General features: G+C 47.9%; 1 protein-coding gene across 1 annotated transcript in view; it reads right to left on the bottom strand.

Annotated features, from left to right (window-relative positions):
• NOX4 (NADPH oxidase 4) overlaps window positions 1–18,872 on the bottom strand; it is a 159,250-nt gene extending 140,378 nt beyond the window's left edge. The window contains exon 1 of the mRNA XM_084841607.1: window positions 18,654–18,872. Coding sequence (XP_084697733.1) covers window positions 18,654–18,710 — 57 coding nt within the window. The 5' untranslated portion in view covers window positions 18,711–18,872. The remainder of the gene's footprint in view (window positions 1–18,653) is intronic.
• Between the last annotated feature and the right edge of the window lie 388 nt (window positions 18,873–19,260).

Genomic DNA, 19,260 nt, shown 5'->3' on the forward strand with positions numbered 1-19,260 from the left:
TATTGCATTTATACCCCGCCTTTTTTCCTCTTGCAAGGAACCCAAGGCGGCTTATATTATCCTCCTCCTCTCCATTTCATCCTCACAACAACAACCCTGTGAGGTGGGTTGGGCTGAGAGTCTGTGACTGGCCCAAAGGCACCCAGTGAGCTTCCATGGCCGAGTGGGGACTAGAACCCGGATCTCCCAGCTCCCAGTCCAACACTCTTGCCACTATACCACACTGGCTCTCAGTGTGCCAGTCACACTGAGAAAAGAGCTCTTAGTCCTGAAAGCGTAATAAAGCCTCCATGGTCAGAGGTGGTATACCACAGTGGATACCAGTTGCTGGCGAACAAAGTAACGGGTGGGCTACGGCTTTCATGCAGTGCTCATGCACTTCCCAGAGGCTTCCAGTTGGCCGCTGTCGGAAACAGGATGCTGAGCTAGACAGACCTTCAGTCTGGTCCTGCAAGGCTCTTCTTATGGTCCAACATACAGCTTTTCTTGCACTGACTTTCACTGACTTCCAGTCACAAACCCACCCGGGGCTCGTCTACATGTTACCTTACCCCACTGTGGGATAGTCCATCCTTGGAGAGCACAACATCTCTGGGGAGGGCAGGAATCGGAGACCGTAAGATCTTCCTCCTTTGATCAAGTCATGGATGGGTGGAATGACCTTCAGCAGAGGATCCATGCTGATTTGCACTGGATTTGTGAGGACAACTGCTCCCGCACATGCCCAACCAGACTAGGGAAGGCCACCCGCTTTGTTCTAATGGTGCTTCCCTCTGTGTGGTTTTGGGGAGGGGTCACACCTCTTGCCCTCAGAGCTGGTACCAAGAGTAGGCACGGTTGGGCACCCGCCAAGGGCCCACGCCCCAGCAAGGGCCCATTGACAAAAGCCCCTTGGAGCTGATCCTCCCCGTCATGTTCACCTCCCTCTCGCTCTGGCCCAGACAATGGTGATGGTAAGGAGGAGGAGCAGGAGATGCCAACGCCTACTTGCGCACTGGCTCTCTGCCTGTCAACCTAGCAAGTGGTAGCAAGGATAAGAGGTCGAGTAGCAGTAACAGCTGGTGACAATGGCGGTGAGAAGGTAGACTCACTGAGGGAGGGGGGTCCACGGAGGGCATCTTGCCCAAGGCCCCTCCAAAACCTGGAGTTGGCACGCCTTGTTCTATTTCCGTTTCTAATGTTTGTGTTGAACAGTGCCATAATAACCCACAAGTCTTTGCATGCAGCAGCTGCCCGCAAGCACATGACTGTGTATAAAAGATCTCTGCAGTCTCAAACAGATACTTAGGGCCAAAAGAGAGATTACTTTAAATCCCTATCTATTTCTCCTCAATTATAACTCTAGAGTAGTTATAGGGGGCTCAAAATGGATTGGGACCCTGGCGTGAGGGGAGTAGGGGGCCCTGTGTCTTTTATGACTGGGGTCCCTGCATCAGCCCTAGAGCAGATATGGGGGTGGAGGAAGATGTAGCTAGTAGATAGGGATTTAAAGTAGCGTTTGTTTTGGCCCTCGGTGCTGGGCCAAGGAGGGGGCAGATGGTGCAATGAGTTTAGAAGGGGGAGCCAAGCTCAAAAACTCTGAGAAACACTGTATTATCTCCATGCCAAGCCTCTTCCCCATAGCGACTCATCGTCATGCCGCCAAAACATCTTCTGCTGTTTTGCATCCCCTTCATTGCAGAGAGGAACAGTTCTCCAGTTCTGGAGCTGGACCTCCTTTGGAAAGGACAAGTCACCTGGGAAGCGGCATGAAGTTCCAGGGAGAGAGAGGATCCTGCATCAAACAGAGATGGGTCCCCGCCCCCCCACCCCAGCAGCCAAAGATGGCTTTGCATTACAGCCACCAAAACTGCTAGGGTAGCTATGGAAGTGTCAGAAAAGGGTCATACGACAGGGTCTAAAAGTATAGCATGCAACTTACATCTGCGGTACTTCTTAATTTAATCAGAAGCACTGTGGGAGGAGGGGGCGTGATTTCTATCAGGCCCACAGTATACAGGAAGGGGAAGTTTAACCCTTCCCAGCCATCGTCTCAGTGAAACTGCTCCCAATTTCTCCCAGCATTCATTCATTCATTCATTATTCATTTAATCACCCATCTGATTGGTCATCCAGCCACTCTGGGTGATATACAAGCATATAATAAAACAATTTAAAACAATAAAATTCTACAATAAAAACATTTTCTAAAATATCCTAACCCACCCCAAATGCCTGCCTGAACAACCACGTTTTTAATGCACAGCAGAAGCTCATTAAAGAGGGGGCATGGCGAAGTACCCTAAGGAGAGAGCTCCACAGAGTGGGGGCCACCACAGAAAAGGGCCTCTCCCTCGTCTCCACCGGTCTAGCTGTCCTGGCTGATGGGACAGAGAGAAGGCCATCCGAGGCTGATCTTGTTAAGCAGCCTGTCTGGTGTTGCTGGAGGCGCTCCTTAAGATAGGCTGGGCGGAACCATATAGGGTTTTAAAGGTCAAAACAAACACCTTGAATTTGGCCTGGAAAACAACTGGTAACTAGTGCAACTCCTTCAGCACTGGAGTGATGAGATCTCGCCGGCGGCTGCCTTTAATCAGGCGAGCCACCGCATTCTGTACCAGCTGCAGCTTCCAAACCATCTTCAAGGGTAACCCCACGTAGAGCGCATTGTTATTGGTGGTGTTCAGTCGTTAAGTCGTGTCTGACTCTTCGTGACCCCATGGACTATAGCACGCCAGGCCTTCCTGTCCTCCACTCTCTCCCAGAGTGTGCTCAAGTTCATCTTCATTGCATCAGTGATGCTATCTAGCCATCTCATCCTCTGCCGTCCCCTTCTCCTTTTGCCTTCAATCTTTCCCAGCATCAGCGTTTTTTCCAAGGAGTTTTCTCTTCGCATTAGGTGGCCAAAATAGTTGAGCTTCAGCTTCAGTATCTGTCCTTCCAATGAGCACTCAGGGTTGATTTCCTTTAGGATTGACTGATTTGACCTCCTTGCAGTCCAGGGCACTCGTAAGAGTCTTCTCCAGCACCACAGTTCGAAAGCATCAATTCTTCGGCACTCAGCCTTCCTTATAGTCCAGCTCTCACAGCCATACATTACTACTGGGAAAACCATAGCTTTGATTAAATGAACCTTTGTCGGCAAGGTGATGTCTCTGCTTCTTACTATGCTGTCTAGGTGTGCCATAGCTTTCCTCCCAAGGAGCAAGCGTCTTTTAATTTCATGGCTACAGACACCATCTGCGGTGATCTTGGAGCCCAAGAAAATAAAATCTGTCACTGCTTCCATTTCTTCCCCTTCTATATGCCACGAAGTGATGGGGCCAGATGCCATGATCTTCGTTTTTTTTTATGTTGCGTTTCAAACCAGCTTTTGCACTCTCCTCTTTCACCCTCAACAAGAGGCTCTTTAGATCCTCTTCACTTTCTGCCATTAGCGTGGTATCGTCTGCATATCTGAGGTTGTTGATAATTCTCCTGGCAATCTTAATTCCAACCTGTGATTCATCCAACCTGGTGTTTCTCATGATGTACTCTGCATATAAGTTAATAAGCAGGGCGACAATATGCAGCCTTGTCATACTCCTTTCCCAATTTTGAACCATCGGTTGTTCCATGTCCGGTTCTTACTCTTGCTTCTTGACCCTCATACATGTTTCTCAGGAGACAGGTAAGGTGGTCTGGTACTCCCATCTCTTTCAGAATTTGCCACAGTTTGTTGTGATCAACACAATTAAAGGCTTTAGCGTAATCAGTGAAGCAGAAATGGACGTTTTTCTGGAATTCTCTTGCTTTCTCCAGGATCCAGCGAATGTTGGTGATTTGATCTCTATTTCCTCTGCCTCTTCGAAACCCTGCTTGTACTTCCGGTAGTTCTTGGTTCACATGCTGCTGAAGCCTAGCTTGTAGGATTTTGAGCATCACCTTGCTGGCATGTGAAATGAGCGCAATTGTACGGTAGTTTGAACACTCTTTGGCATTGCCCTTCTTTGGAACTGGGATGTAAACTGACCTTTTCCAGTCTTGTGGCCACTGTTGAGTGTTCCAAATTTGTTGGCATATTGAGTGCAGCACTTTAACAGCATCATCTTTTAGGATTTTAAATAGCTCAGCTGGAATACTGTCAGCTATCTTTGTTGTTAGTAGCGCTTCCTAAGGCCCACTTGACTTCACTCTCGAGGATGTCCGGCTCAAGTTCAGTGACCGCACTATCATGGCTATCAGGGACATGAAGACCTTTCCTGCATAGTTCTTCTGTGTATTCTTTACACCTCTTCTTAATCTCATCTGCTTCTGTTAGGTCCCTGCCTTCTTTGTCCTTTATCATGCCCATCTTTGCACAAAACGTTCCCTTGAGATCTCCAATTCTAGGAGTGCATGAAAGCCACTTACCTGGTCTCGCAGCTTTTCGCGGTGTGGGGGACGCGCTTCGCTGCTCTCCCCCCGAAGTTCAGGCCGGGGGGGGAGGCTTCCTGCCTCGCCCGGCCGAAATTCAGGCCGGGGGGGAGGCTTCCCGCCTCGCCTGGTCGAAATTCAGGCCGGGGAGGAGGCGCCTCGCCTCGCCTGGCCGCGAAATAAAAAGTTAAAAAAAAAACGCCCCTGTGATAGGCTACGTGACGATTAACGTAGCCTATCATGGCTAGATCTGCAAAGTCAGCCATGATAGGCTACGTACATCGTCACGTAGCCTATCACGGGTGACTTAAAAAAAAAAAAAGCGCGTACGCAAATGGTGGCCCACATAGGGAGCCACCATTCGCGTTCCTTATTTGGTCGCTGTAGTCTACGTAAATCTTTACGTAGACTACGGCAACCAAATAAGGAACGTGAATGGCGGCTCCCTATGGGGGCCGCCATTAGCCGTACGCGCTTTTTTTTTTTAAAGTCACCCATGATAGGCTACATGACGATTTACGTAGCCTATCACGGCTGACTTTGCAAATCTAGCCGTGATAGGCTACGTTAATCGTCACGTAGCCTATCACAGGGGCGTGTTTGTTTGTTTTTTACTTTTATTGGAATGGCGTCGGTGGCAGCCGGTCGAAAGATCGGCTGCCGCCCCCGCCCCTGACGAAGACCCGACGAACCGCCGCCAGGACCCGCCGCCGGGAGGGACATTCGGGAAAGGTAAGTCCCGTCCCGGGGGGGGTGCGGGGGGTGGGGGGGTGCAGAGAATTTCTCCCCGAAACTTCTTCGGGTGGCTGAACACGTTGGCACTCGGCCCCCCGAAGTTTCGGGGAGAAATTCTCCGCCAACCCTATGATTTTCTTGAAAAGATCCCTAGTCTTTCCCATTCTATTGTTTTCCTCGATTTCTTTGCATTGTTCATTTAAGAAGACCTTCTTGTCTCTCCTTGGTATTCTCTGGAACTTTGCATTCAGTTGAATATATCTTCCCCTTTCTCCCTTGCTTTTTGCTTCCCTTCTTTCGTCAACTACTTGTAAACTTGCCTCATCAGACAGCCACTTTGCTTTCTTGCATTTCTTTTTCTTTGGGATGGATTGAGTTGCTGCCTCCTGAACAATGTTACGGAACTCCGTCCATAGTTCCTCAGGCACTCTGTCTATCAGGTCTAGTCCCTTAAATCTATTCGTCACCTCCACTGTATATTCATAGGGGATATGATTTAGGTCATACCTGAATAGTTTAGTGGTTTTTCCTACGTTCTTCAATTTACACCGAACTTTTGCAAGAAGCAGCTCATGATCTGAGCCACAGTCAGCTCCAGGTCTTGTTTTTACTGACTGTATAGAGCTTCTCCATCTTTGGCTGCAAAGGACATAATCAATCTGATTTCGATATTGACCATCTGGTGATGTCCATGTGTAGAGTCGCCTCCTGTGCTGTTGGAAAAGAGTGTTTGCTATGATCAGCGTGTTCTCTTGGCAAAACTATTAGCCTTGGTCCTGCTACATTTTGTACACCAAGGCCACACTTGCCTGTTATCCCGGTGATTTCTTGACTTCCTACTTTGGCATTGCAATCCCCTATGGTGAAGAGGACATCTTTTTTTGGTGTTAGTTCTAGAAGGTGTTGTAGGTCTTCATAGAACCGATCAACCTCAGCTTCTTCGGCCTCAGTGCTTGGGGCATAGACTTGAATTACTGTGATGTTGAATGTTTTGCCTTGGATTCGTACTGAGATCATTCTATTGTTTTTGAGATTGTACCCCAGTACTGCTTTTCCCACCCTTTTGTTGACTATGAGTGCTACTCCATTTCTTCTAAGAGATTCTTGCCCACAGTAGTAGATATAATGGTCACGTGAATTAAATTTGCCCATGCTTGTCCATTTTAGTTCGCTGATTCCCAAGATGTCAATTTTCAGTCTTGCCATCTCATGTTTCACCACCTCCAGCTTACCTTGATTCATTGATCTGACATTCCAGGTTCCTAAACAATATTGTTCTTTACAGCATCGGATTTTCTTTTCACCACCAGACACATCCACAGCTGAGTGTCCTTTCAGCTTTGGCCCAGCCGCTTCACTCTTTCTGGCACTACTTGGAAATACCCTCTGCTCTTCCCCAGTAGTATATAGGACACCTTCCAACCTGAGGGGCTCATCTTCCGGCGTCTTATGTTTTAGCCTTGTGATATGTTCCATGGGGTTTTCTTGGCAAGAATACTGGAATGGGTTGCCATTTCCTTCTCCAGTGGACCACATTTTGTCAGAACTCTCTGCCATGACCTGTCTTGGGTGTCCCTGCATGGCGTAGCTTATGGCTTCACTGAGTTACGCAAGCCCCTTCACCACAACAAGGCAGTGATACAGTAGTCTAAACGAGAGGAGACCAGGGCATGTACTACCAATGGGAGCAGATGGTCGGGAAGGAATGGGCGCAGCCGCCACATCAGATGAAGTTGATACAGTGCTGTCCAGCTCACAGCTGACACCTGAGCCTCCATTGACAGCTGGGAGTCCAAAATGACCCCCAGGCTGCAGACCTGGTCTTTCAAGGGTAGCCGTACCCCATTCAACACCAGGTCAACATCCTCCAGCCTCCTCTTGTCTCCCACCAAAAGTACCTCGGTCTTGTCAGGGTTGAGCTTCAGCTTATTCCTCCCCATCCAGCCACTCACCGTCTCCAGACAGTTGGACAGGGATTCTACGGCCAACCTTGGTGAAGATTTGAACGAGAGGTAGAGCTGCATGTCATCTGCATATTGATGACACCGCACCCCAAACCTCCTGATGATAGCCCCCAGCGGCTTCACATAGATGTTAAATAGCATCAGGGAGAGGATGGAACCCTGTGGCACTCCACAAGTGAGTGGCCACGGGTCGAAACCTCCTCTCCCAGTGCTACCCTCTGGTACCTGCCGGAGAGGAAGGACCGGAACCACCGCAATATGGTGTCTCCAATGCCCAACCCCTCCAGGCGGTCCAAGAGGATACTGTGGTCAACGGTATCAAAAGCCGCTGATTGGTCGAGGAGAACAAGGAAGGAGCATTCACCCCTATCCAGAGTCCTCCTCATATCATCCACCAAGGCGACCAAGGCCGTTTCTGTCCCATGCCCAAGCCTGAAGCCCAACTGAAATGGGTCTAGATAATCGGTTTCTTCCAAGTGTGCCTTCAACTGCATTGCCACCACCCGCTCAATCACCTTGCCCCAAAATGGCAGATTCGAGACTGGGCGAAAGTTGTTCAGAACTTGGGGATCCAAGGAGGGCTTCTTTAAAAGCGGTCTTATCACTGCCTCCTTGAGGGCTGATGGCATCACTCCCTCCTCAAGGGAGGTGTTCACCACCGCCCTGATTCCCTCACCCAGTCTCTCTCTGCAGCCCATAATGAGCCAAAATGGGCAAGGATCAAGTAAGCAGATGGTCAGCCTTACAGATGAAAGCACCTTGTCCACTTCATCAGAAGGAAGAAGCTGAAACTGATCCCACAAAACCAGTTTGCCACAGGCCGCCACTTGCTCACTAATTGTATCCACAGCGCACGGAGTAACGCTCCTAATCCGATCAATTTTATCTGCAAAATGCCTTGCCAAGGCCTCACAGGAGGCCTTAGAATGCTCCAGTGGTTCCGGAGCCAACTTGACCATCATGTGCCATTTGCTCGTATCTACTAAATTGGAACCAGTTTTTGGAACACAGCGTGTTCCATTGTCCAGTATCTTTAGAATACCCCATTTCTTGCTCTGGCTCAAGATAGAAACATTTTGTCAGTACCTATTTATTTATTTATTGCATTTCTATGCCACCCCATAGCCGAAGCTCTCTGGGCAGTTTACAGAAATTAAAATATTAAATACAATATACAAAGTTTAACAGCCATTTACAAAAAAGCACATAAAAGCATGCAGACAATATACACAAACAACATCTAACTAAAAACAGTTAGTTATCAGTCATAACTAAAGACACATCCAGGGCCAATTAAAACTCATCATGTGCTGCCAAATGCCTGGGAAAAGAGAGAGGTCTTAACTTGGCGCCTAAAAGATAATAATGTTGGCACCATGCAGACCTCATTGGGGAGCTTGTTCCACAGACAGGGGGCCACCACTGAGATGGCCCTCTCCCTCATTGCCGCCTTCCGAGCTTCCCTTGGAGGAGGCATTCAGAGGAGGACCTTAGATGCTGAATGCAGCGTATGGGTAGGTTCATTTTGGGAGAGGCATGCCAGCAGGTATTGTGGTTCCAGGCTGTGTAGGGCTTTATAGGATAAAACCAGCATCTTGACTTGAGCTCAGAAGCATATAGGCAGCCAGTGCAAGCAGGCCAAAGTCAGTCTTATATATTCGAACCTTCTGGTCCCTGTTAGCAATCTGGCCGCTGCATTTTGCACGAACTGCAGCTTCCGAACCATCTTCAAATCCAGCCCCACGTAGAGTACATTGCAGTAATCTAACTTGGAGATTACCAGAGCATAGACAACCGAAACCAGGTTATTCCTGTCCAGAGAGGGGTGTAGCTGGGCCACCAACCGAAGTTGGTAGAAGACACTCTGTGCCACTGAGGCCACCTGAGCCTCAAGTGACCAAGATGGTTCCAGGAAGACCCCCAAGCTACGGACCTGCTCTTTCAGGGGGAGTGCAACCCCATTCAGAACAGGTTGAGCTATCCGGTCTGCAGAACCACCCACCAACAGCATCTCAGTCTTGTCTGGATTGAGTTTCAGTTTATTAGCCCTCATCCAGTCCATTGCCGCAGCCAGGCACTGATTCAGCACATCCACAGCCTCACCTGAAGAAGATGAAAAGAAGAAATAAAACTGTGTGTCATCAGCACACCGATGACAACACACTCTGAAACTCCAGATGACCACACTCAACCGTTTCATGTAGATGTTGAACAGCATGGGGGACAAAACTGATCCCTGTGGAACCCCATATTGGAGAATCCTTGGGGCCGAGCAGCGTTCCCCAAACCCACCTTCTGGAGGCAACCCTCCAAGTAGGAGTGAAACTACTGCAATGCAGTGCTTCCCACTCCCAGCTCAGAGAGCCATCCCAGAAGGATACCATGGTCAACGGTATCGAAAGCTACCGAGAAATCAAGGAGAATCAACAGGGTCACACTCCACCTGTCATCATACAGGGCGACCAAGGCTGTTTCTGTGCCCAAACCAGGCCTGAACCCCAACTGAAATGGATCCAGATAATCAATCTCATCCAAGAGTGCCTGGAGCTGGTTGGCAACCACTCGCTCAAGGAATGGAACATTTGCAACTGGCCAATAATTATTAAGGTTTTCCTGGTTTAGGGAGGATTTCTTCAGAAGTGGTCTCACCCCTGCCTCTTTCAGGCAGCCTGGAACCACTCCCTCTCTCCAAGGAGCCATTAATCACCGCCCTAGCCCAGCCAGCTGTTCCCTCCCTGCTAGTTTTTATTAGCCAAGAAGGGCAAGGATCCAATATGGAAGTGGCTGCACGAACCTGTCCAAGCACCTTGTCCACGTCTTTGAGCTGCACCAACTGAAACTCATCCAAGAAAACTGGACGGTGCTCTGGATACCTCATCAGATTCACCTGCAGTAATACTGGAGTCTAGGTCCCGGCAGATGAAAGAGATTTTATTCTGGAAGTGCCTAGCCAATGCATTACAGCGGGCCTCAGATAGTTCCATAGTGACCTTAGGGCCAAAATGTAAAAGGCCCCAGACAACCTTAAAAAGCTCCGCTGGGTGGCATATGGACGATTGAATAGAGGCAGTGAAATATTTTTTCCTTGTCACTTTCACTGCCTTTGCATATGCCTGGTCATAGGCACACACCAGAGTTGGACTGCATCCACTAGGAGTCTTTCTCCACCTGCACTCAAGCTGTCCCACCAAGTCGAGAAATCCCAAAGATCATATCTGATGCTCAGTTTTCTAGGACGCATTTGGGAGACTTTTTCTCCCTGTCCTGTAATACTAGAACCTGGAGTCACCCAATGAGGCTGAATGGGGAGATTCCAGACAGATAAAAGGAAACAGTTCCTCATACTATGCCTGGTTAAACTATGGACTATGCTAGCACAAGATGTGGTTGTGGCTGGCCACCCATCTGGGCAGCTTTAAAGGGGATCCGGCAGAGTCATGGAAGATAAGGCCTTGGGTGGCTGCTAATCCCAAAGGCTACATGCTACCTCCAGTGTCAGAGGCAGTGAGCCTATGTACACCAGTTGTTGGGAAACATGCGCAGGAGGTTGCTGTTGCACTCATATCCTACTTCTGGGCTTCCCACAGGCAGCTGGTTGGCCACTGTGTGAACAGAATCCTGGATTAGATAGGCCTAATTCAGCAGGGCTTTTTATGTCCTTAATAGAGAAGGACCCCTTCATGGATCACTGCCTTGTTGTGGCGAAGGGGCTTGCGTAACTCAGTGAAGCCATAAGCTATGCCGTGCAGGGCCACCCAAGACGGACAGGTCATGGCAGAGAGTTCTGACAAAATGTGGTCCACTGGAGAAGGAAATGGCAACCCACTCCAGTATTCTTGCCAAGAAAACCCCATGGAACGTATCACAAGGCTAAAAGATATGACACCGGAAGATGAAATCCTCAGGTCGGAAGGTGTCCAATATACTACTGGGGAAGAGCAAAGGGTATTTCCAAGTAACGCCAGAAAGAGTGAAGCTGCAGGCCAAAGCCGAAAGGACACTCAGCTGTGGATGTGTCTGGTGGTGAAAAGAAAATCCGATGCTGTAAAGAACAATATTGTTTAGGAACCTGGAATGTCAGATCAATGAATCAAGGTAAGCTAGAGGTGGTCAAACATGAGATGGCAAGATTGAACATCGACATCTTGGGAATCAGCGAACTAAAATGGACAGGCATGGGCGAATTTAATTCAGGTGACCATTATATCTACTACTGTGGGCAAGAATCTCTTAGAAGAAATGGAGTAGCACTCATAGTCAACAAAAGGGTGGGAAAAGCAGTATTGGGGTACAATCTCAAAAACAATAGAATGATCTCAGTACGAATCCAAGGCAAAGCATTCAACATCACAGTAATTCAAGTCTATGCCCCAACCACTGATGCCGAAGAAGCTGAGGTTGATCGGTTCTATGAAGACCTACAACACCTTCTAGAACTAACACCAAAAAAAGATGTCCTCTTCATCATAGGGGATTGGAATGCAAAAGTAGGAAGTTAAGAAATCACTGGGATAACAGGAAAGCATGGCCTTGGTGCACAAAATGAAGCAGGACAAAAGCTAATAGAGTTTTGCCAGGAGAACACGCTGATCATAGCAAACACTCTTTTCCAACAGCACAAGAGGCGACTCTACACATGGACATCACCAGATGGTCAATATCGAAATCAGATTGATTATGTCCTTTGCAGTCAAAGATGGAGAAGCTCTATCCGGTCAGTAAAAACAAGACCTGGAGCTGACTGTGGCTCAGATCATGAGCTTCTTGTTGCAAAATTTCAGCTTAAATTGAATTACCTGGGGAGGTGGTGGACTCTCCCACACTGGAGGCCTTCAAGACAAGGCTGGACAGCCATTTGTCAGGGATGCTCTGACTTGGATTCCTGCATTGAGCTGGGGGTTGGACGTGATGGCCTTGTAGGCCCCTTCCAACCCTACTATTCTATGATTCTATGATTCTATGAACGTAGGGAAAACCACTAAACCATTTAGGTATGACCTAAATCATATCCCTTATGAATATACAGTGGAGGTGAGGAATAGATTTCAGGGATTAGACCTGATAGACAGAGTGCCTGAGGAACTATGGACGGAGGTCCGTAACATTGTTCAGGACGCAGCAACTCAATCCATCCCAAAGAAAAAGAAATGCAAGAAAGCCAAGTGGCTGTCTGATGAGGCTTTACAAGTAGCTCACGAAAGAAGGGAAGCGAAAAGCAAGGGAGAAAGGGGAAGATATATCCAACTGAATGCAGAGTTCCCGAGAATAGCAAGGAGAGACAAGAAGGCCTTCTTAAATGAACAATGCAAAGAAATCAAGGAAAACAACAGAATGGGAAAGACTAGAGATCTCTTCAAGAAAATTGGAGATCTCAAGGGAACGTTTTGTGCATGATAAAGGACAAAGAAGGCAGGGACCTAACAGAAGCAGATGAGATTAAGAAGAGGTGGCAAGAATACACATAAGAACTATACAGGAAAGATCTGAATGTCCCTCATAGCCATGACAGTGCACTCACTGAACTTGAGCCGGACATCCTCAAGAGTGAAGTCAAGTGGGCCTTAGGAAGCATTAGTAACAACAAAGCTAGCGGAAATGACAGTATTCCAGCTGAGCTATTTAAAATCCTAAAAGATGATGCTGTTAAAGTGCTGCATTCAATATGCCAACAAATTTGGAACACTCAACAATGGCTGCAAGACTGGAAAAGGTCAGATTACATTCCAATTCCAAAGAAGGGCAATGCCAAAGAGTGTTCAAACTACCACACAATTGCGCTCATTTCACATGCCAGCAAGGTGATGCTCAAAATCCTAAAAGCTAGGCTTCAGCAGCATGCGAACCGAGAACTACCGGAAGTACAAGCGGGGTTTCGAAGAGGCAGAGGAACTAGAGATCAAATCGCCAACGTTCGCTGCATCATGGAGAAAGCAAGAGAATTCCAGAAAAACGTCTATTTCTGCTTCATTGACTACGCTAAAGCCTTTGATTGTGTGGATCACAACAAACTGTGGCAAATTCTTAAAGTGATGGGAGTACCAGACCACCTTACCTGTCTCCTGAGAAACCAGTACGAGGGTCAAGAAGCAACAGTAAGAACCAGACATGGAACAACCGAGTGGTTCAAAATTGGGAAAGGAGTACGACAAGGCTGCATATTGTCACCCTGCTTATTTAACTTATATGCAGAGTACATCATGAGAAACACCGGGCTGGATGAATCACAGGTCGGAATTAAGATTGCCGGGAGAATTATCAACACCTTCCGATATGCAGACGATACCACCCTAATGGCAGAAAGCGAAGAGGATCTCAAGAGCCTCTTGTTGAGGGTGAAAGAGGAGAGTGCAAAAGCTGGTTTGAAACTCAACATTAAAAAAACTAAGATCATGGCATCTGGCCCCATCGTTGTTGTTGTTCAGTCGTTCAGTCGTGTCCGACTCTTCATGACCCCATGGACCATAGCACGCCAGGCCTTCCTGTCCTGTGCTCTCTCCCGGAGCGTGCTGGCCCCATCACTTCCAGGCATATAGAAGGGGAAGAAATGGAAGCAGTGATAGATTTTACTTTCTTGGGCTCCAAGATCACCACAGACGGTGACTGTAGCCATGAAATTAAAAGACGCTTGCTCCTTGGGAGGAAAGCTATGGCAAACCTAGACAGCATAGTAAGAAGCAGAGACATCACCTTGCCGACAAAGGTCCGTCTAATCAAGCTATGGTTTTCCCAGTAGTAATGTATGGCTGTGAGAGCTGGACTATAAGGAAGGCTGAGCGCCGAAGAATTGATGCTTTCGAACTGTGGTGCTGGAGAAGACTCTTACGAGTCCCCTGGACTGCAAGGAGGTCAAACCAGTCAATCCTAAAGGAAATCAACCCTGACTGCTCATTGGAAGGACAGATACTGAAGCTGAAATATTTTGGCCACCTAATGCGAAGAGAAAACTCTCTGGAAAAGACCCTGATGCTGGGAAAGACTGAAGGCAAAAGGAGAAGGGGACGACAGAGGATGAGATGGCTAGATAGCATCACCGATGCAATGAATATGAACTTGAGCACACTCCGGGAGAGAGCGCAGGACAGGAAGGCCTGGCGTACTATGGTCCATGGGGTCACGAAGAGTCAGACACGACTGAACGATTGAACAACAATAGAGAAGGGAGACAGAATGCATTGTACTACTTCAGACTGCAGGTAGGGAATCCTACCTTAGAATTCTCCCCAACATTTAAAAAAAATGCTCTGCAAATGGAAAACTAGTGCATCTCGGAGAAAGAAAGATTCTCTGAGATGCACTTTCTTTGGAATTCCCTACCCCTGGAGGTCAGGCAGGCACCAATGCTGTGTTTTTTCTGGCACCTCCTGAAAAAAGCACTAATCCAGGAGGCATTCCTTAACTGACCAGCCACTGTTTTTATTGGCATTCTGTTTTTTAAAAAGCATAATCTGAATATGGCATTTTAATCTTTTTATTCTTTTACTTTTTCACCTTTCAAGTTTGCTGCTTCGAAATCTGTTTTCGATATGGAACGGTATACAAATATTGTAAATAAAATAAAGAAAAATAAGATTCTCACTCTGCTGGCTTTCTGTTTGCAGGCAATTCTTAATGCAAGGGAACATTCAGAAATGTTACCTTTCATCTCTCATCTGAACCATGCAGTGCATTCTACCACACCGGGCTTTTATGCTGCAATTGAGATTGCTCCTTCACAGAAGTTTGCGGGCAATTTACATGATGCCATGACCCTCCTGCACTAAATGCCCTTTGTTCCGTTTTTAAATAGATAGCAGATAATGAGCTATCAAATTATCCCATTGTGTTCCGCTTCAGTTTCCTCCATGCAAAGATTTAAAGGGGCCAGAAGAGGCATGAGATCAATGAAAGATAATGGAAGACTCCGATATGGGGAGAAGGATGGCGGGGGGGAGTGCATGTAAAGGGAGTCAATTGTGATCCTGCATTTAAAATGGAAGTAGAAAGCCCCATTTTAAATGCAGTATTTTAGGCTTGTATAGAGATGCCCTCAGCCTCCTATATGTTTCGACAGACCAGGCTGGAGAGGAGTACAGATTTATGTGATCTAAAGTGAAAACTCTGTGTTACGCTGGTAGAAAAGTACATTCTGAAGTTGAAACATTATTCTATGGAGCATACCGGCCGTCGTACACACACGGAAGTAGCTTTCCATAACCCTTCTATATTATCTTCCTATGAAGAATTTATTTTGCCAAGGGTAGAAACAGCATGCCTATTTTTATCTGATAGCAGGCATGCAAGATCCCATCCTTGCACTTTGGATTCACTAATCCAGCATGCCACTCTCTGGTTCCATACTCATGATTACTTGGGCTACAGTTGTATATACTGAACCTGGTGCCCTCCAGATGTTTTGAAATTCAATTCCCATGAGCCAGCATGGCCAAAGGTCAGGAGCTGCAGTCCAAAAGATCTGGAGGGCATCAAGTTGGGGGAGGCTACTACACACTTACCTGGGAGTACATCCCACTGAAGTCAACAGGACTTACTTTTGAGTAGACATTTATAGGATTGCAAAGCCAATTAGATCTCACCCATTCGTACCAATGAAAGATTATGGAAAAACAAACATGCATCCTGTTCACCATTTTGAAACATCCTGACTTTGAGGCTGTTCACACAACATGCTAACCCACAGTCAGCGGTTGAGTGTGGGTTGTTTAGAACCATGGGTTGGTTGATGAACCATGGAATAGCAGGTTGTCTTAATGCAGCGTGTTTTCACAGGGTGGGTCATCATGTTGTCTGAATGCAGCACAGTTTCCACAGTGTGGCTTAGTAATCACCCTGAACAACCCAACAACAAACCATGGGCTCTCAAGGTGGCTTACTTGAGAAAAATAAGCCATACTGCATGGTTAACAAGCCACCCTGCAGATAATGTCCTGGGTTCAGACAACACACTAACACAGAGTTCAGCAAACAATCCACAGTTCGAAACAACCCATACTCAATCACTGAGTGTGGGTTAGCGTGTTGTGCGAACAGCCCCTTTAAGTACAATCACAGCACAAGCCTTTCTGTGTTTACTCAGAAGTAAGTCCCACTGTGTTCACACCTCTTGAATGAGTTGCCATTTGGGGTCCATCAGGCTCCATCACTGTAGGCTTTTAGGAAGACCCTGAAGATCTATTTGTTCAGTATTGCCTTTCCCTGACTATTTTTTACTGGACTCTTCTGCTCTGTAGCTGCAATTATGCTGTTGGCTTTTAGTAAAATTTTATTGCTGATGTCTGTTGTTTTATGAATGTTTACTGCCTTATTATTGTTTCCTTTTTGTTTTGTTCTATTTTTAATTATATGAATTTTAATGTTGTAAGCCACCTTGGGAGGGCTTCTGCCCTGAAAGGCGGGCTAGAACTATTGTAAATAAATAAATAAACTGAGGCTTACTCCCAGGTAACTCTATTGTAGAGTTGGAAAAAGTACAGAAAGGGGCACCTAAAATGACCAAGGGGCTGGAGCAACTCCCCTATGAGGCAACGTTACAACATCTGGGACTGTTTAGCTTAGAGAAAAGGTGAGTGAAGGGAGACATCATAGAGGTGTACAAAATTAAGCATGCTGTGGAGAAAGTGGAGAGGGAGGCATTTTTCTCCCTCTCTCATAGTGTTAGAATTTGCAATCATCCCCAAAAAGCTGATTGGCGGGAGATTCAGGACAGACAAAAGGAAGAACGTCTTCACACAGTGCATAGTTAAACTATGGAATTCACTTCCACAAGATGTAGTGATGGCCACCACTTTAGATGGCTTTAAAAGGGCATTGGACACATTCATGGAGGAGAAGCCTATCAAGGGCTACTAGTCCTGATGGCTATATGCTACCTCCAGTAACAGAGGCAGTATGCCTATGAACACCAGTTGCTGGGGAACATGGGCAGGAGGGTGCTGTTGAGCTCATGTTCTGCTTGTGGGGTTCCCGTGGGCAGCTGGTTGGCCACTGTGTGAGCAGAATGCTGGACTAGATGGACCCTTGGTGTGATCCAGCAGGGCTCTTTTTATTTTCTTAAGTGTGCATAGGATTATATAAAAACATAGGAAGCTGCTTTATACCAGGTCAGACTCCTTGTCCATCTGGCCCAGTATTCTGTACTCTGGCCCAGTATTCTGTACTCTGACTGATGGTGGTTCTCCGGAGTCTCAGGGAGAGATCTTTCATCATGACCAAACACCCTGCTCAGGCCAAAGGCCAATCTAATTCAGCATCCTGTTACCCACAGTGGCCAACCAGAAGACCTCTGGGAAGCGTGCAATCAGGAACAGGAAGGCAAATACCCTCTCCTACCCATCCTACCTGGAGGTGCCAGGGATCGGAGTGGGGACCCCTGTGTACAAAGGAGGTGCTCTACCTGTGCGCTACATTTCTTCCTCTAAAGGTGCAGCCAGCCAAGGCTTGCTGGGATTTCAGTCTGGGCCCTCTCGCACCCTAAGTGAGAATCCTGCCCCTAGACCTATACAGGATGATCACATCCCAGCATAAATGAGTTCACAGACGGTAAAGGCTAATTAAAGGCACAATGCTATGCATGTTTGGACAGAAAAAAAGTCCTACAACTCCCAGCATGCCCCAGCCAGCTGGCTGGGGCATGCTGGGAGTTGTAGGACTTTTTTTTCTGCCTGAATATGCATAGCATTGCACCTTAATCCCCATGAACTGATCAGGACTATTACCCTCAACAACATCCGAGGGTCCAGAAAATCTGTACAGGCAATCTGTGCATCTGTCTATCAAAAGTACACACAGTGCTTCGATTCGAAAATGAAAATGCCAGGGCTCAAGTGAGTGTGGAATTCATATTCCCAGCACTGAAAAGTCCTCTTTAATCCCAGATGTGCTCACGCTGTAGTTGAGTGTGCATCAGTTTTGGTTCCACAGGGGTAGAAGTTTGGGTAGTGCAACAGTGGAGACAGTGAACAGGGTTCAAATGTCACCTCTGCCACAATCTCACCAGCAGTCATCTTGGGCTGCAATCCTACACCTGGAAGTAAGTCTGTGCGACTTACTTCTGAGTGTACATGTATAGGATTGCACTGTTGGGCAAGTCACTCTCTCTGAACACACACACACACACAGAGTTCCATCTGCAATATGGGAGTAATAATGCTAACCTACCTTACAGGGCTGTTGTGTAAGGGCTTCCACAAGCTAATTTCCATGAAGGCAATCGATGTTGCAGGGATTGTCTTCTGTTTTGGTTTTTAGAAAGCGCCTAGGGGATGTGGCGGGCACTTTTTAGAAATCACAACTACCTCCACTGCACCCTCGACTGTGGTACAGAGGCGAAGCGACTGCACATGCTCAGGAACACTCTCTCCTCCCCCATCACACCCCCAACACCACCCCCTTGTGCGCAATCCGTGCCAGCGGGCGGACGGAGAACAGCAGCCACAAGACACGCGCCGAATCCGGACCCAAAGCAGCGCCGCGCGCACCCGGGCAGCAGCACCAGCCGGAGCGCGCGTTACACACCCAAGCAGAGGCGCGCGCGCGCGCGCGTGCTCGCTCGCCATCATCTCGCTCGCTCGCTCTTTCTCTTACCAGGAGGAGGTGTTTGCTTCCCTCGTTGGCCAGCCAGCTCTGGCAGGACGGAGCCATGGTCCCATCCAGAGCTCCAGTTCCCCCCACCGGCTCGCCTTTGTCTTTTGGGGGCAGCCGGAGAGCGGCTCTTCCTTTTCAGCCGCTAGAAGCCAAGCCCCCCACCTCCCTCGCCTCCTTCCGGCCTCCCCCCCACTCCACCCCTTGCTCTCCTTTTCCCTCGCCCCCTTCCTCCTCCCCTGCCCCGGGGTGGGGGGAGAAATCTAGCCACCTCCCCCTCTCTCTCCCCACCTTCCCTGCGCCTCGCGGACAACTCCAAGGTGGCGCCGCCAGGCTCCTTTGTCTGGGACAAGGAGGGTGGGGGGAGAAACAGAGGGGCAGGCTTTTTTGGTGCCTGGAGGTGGGGGTCTGCTTTGCTCCAAGCAGTTCTCTTTCTCTCTCTCACACACACACACACCAGTGGGGAACCTGAGCCAGGCTTCAGCCCCGGAACCTTTTTGTCTGCCGGAGTTCAGGCTGAGATTTTCCCTTTTTTTTAACATCACCACCAAAAGGGTTTTTTGGAAACAGATGCGCGAGAGGCGAATATAAGGTCAACAGGTGAAGCTCT

This window comes from Heloderma suspectum, chromosome 3, assembly GCF_057233095.1.
Source record: "Heloderma suspectum isolate Gila_16-S chromosome 3, 16-S_ref, whole genome shotgun sequence".
Lineage (NCBI taxonomy): Eukaryota > Metazoa > Chordata > Lepidosauria > Squamata > Helodermatidae > Heloderma > Heloderma suspectum.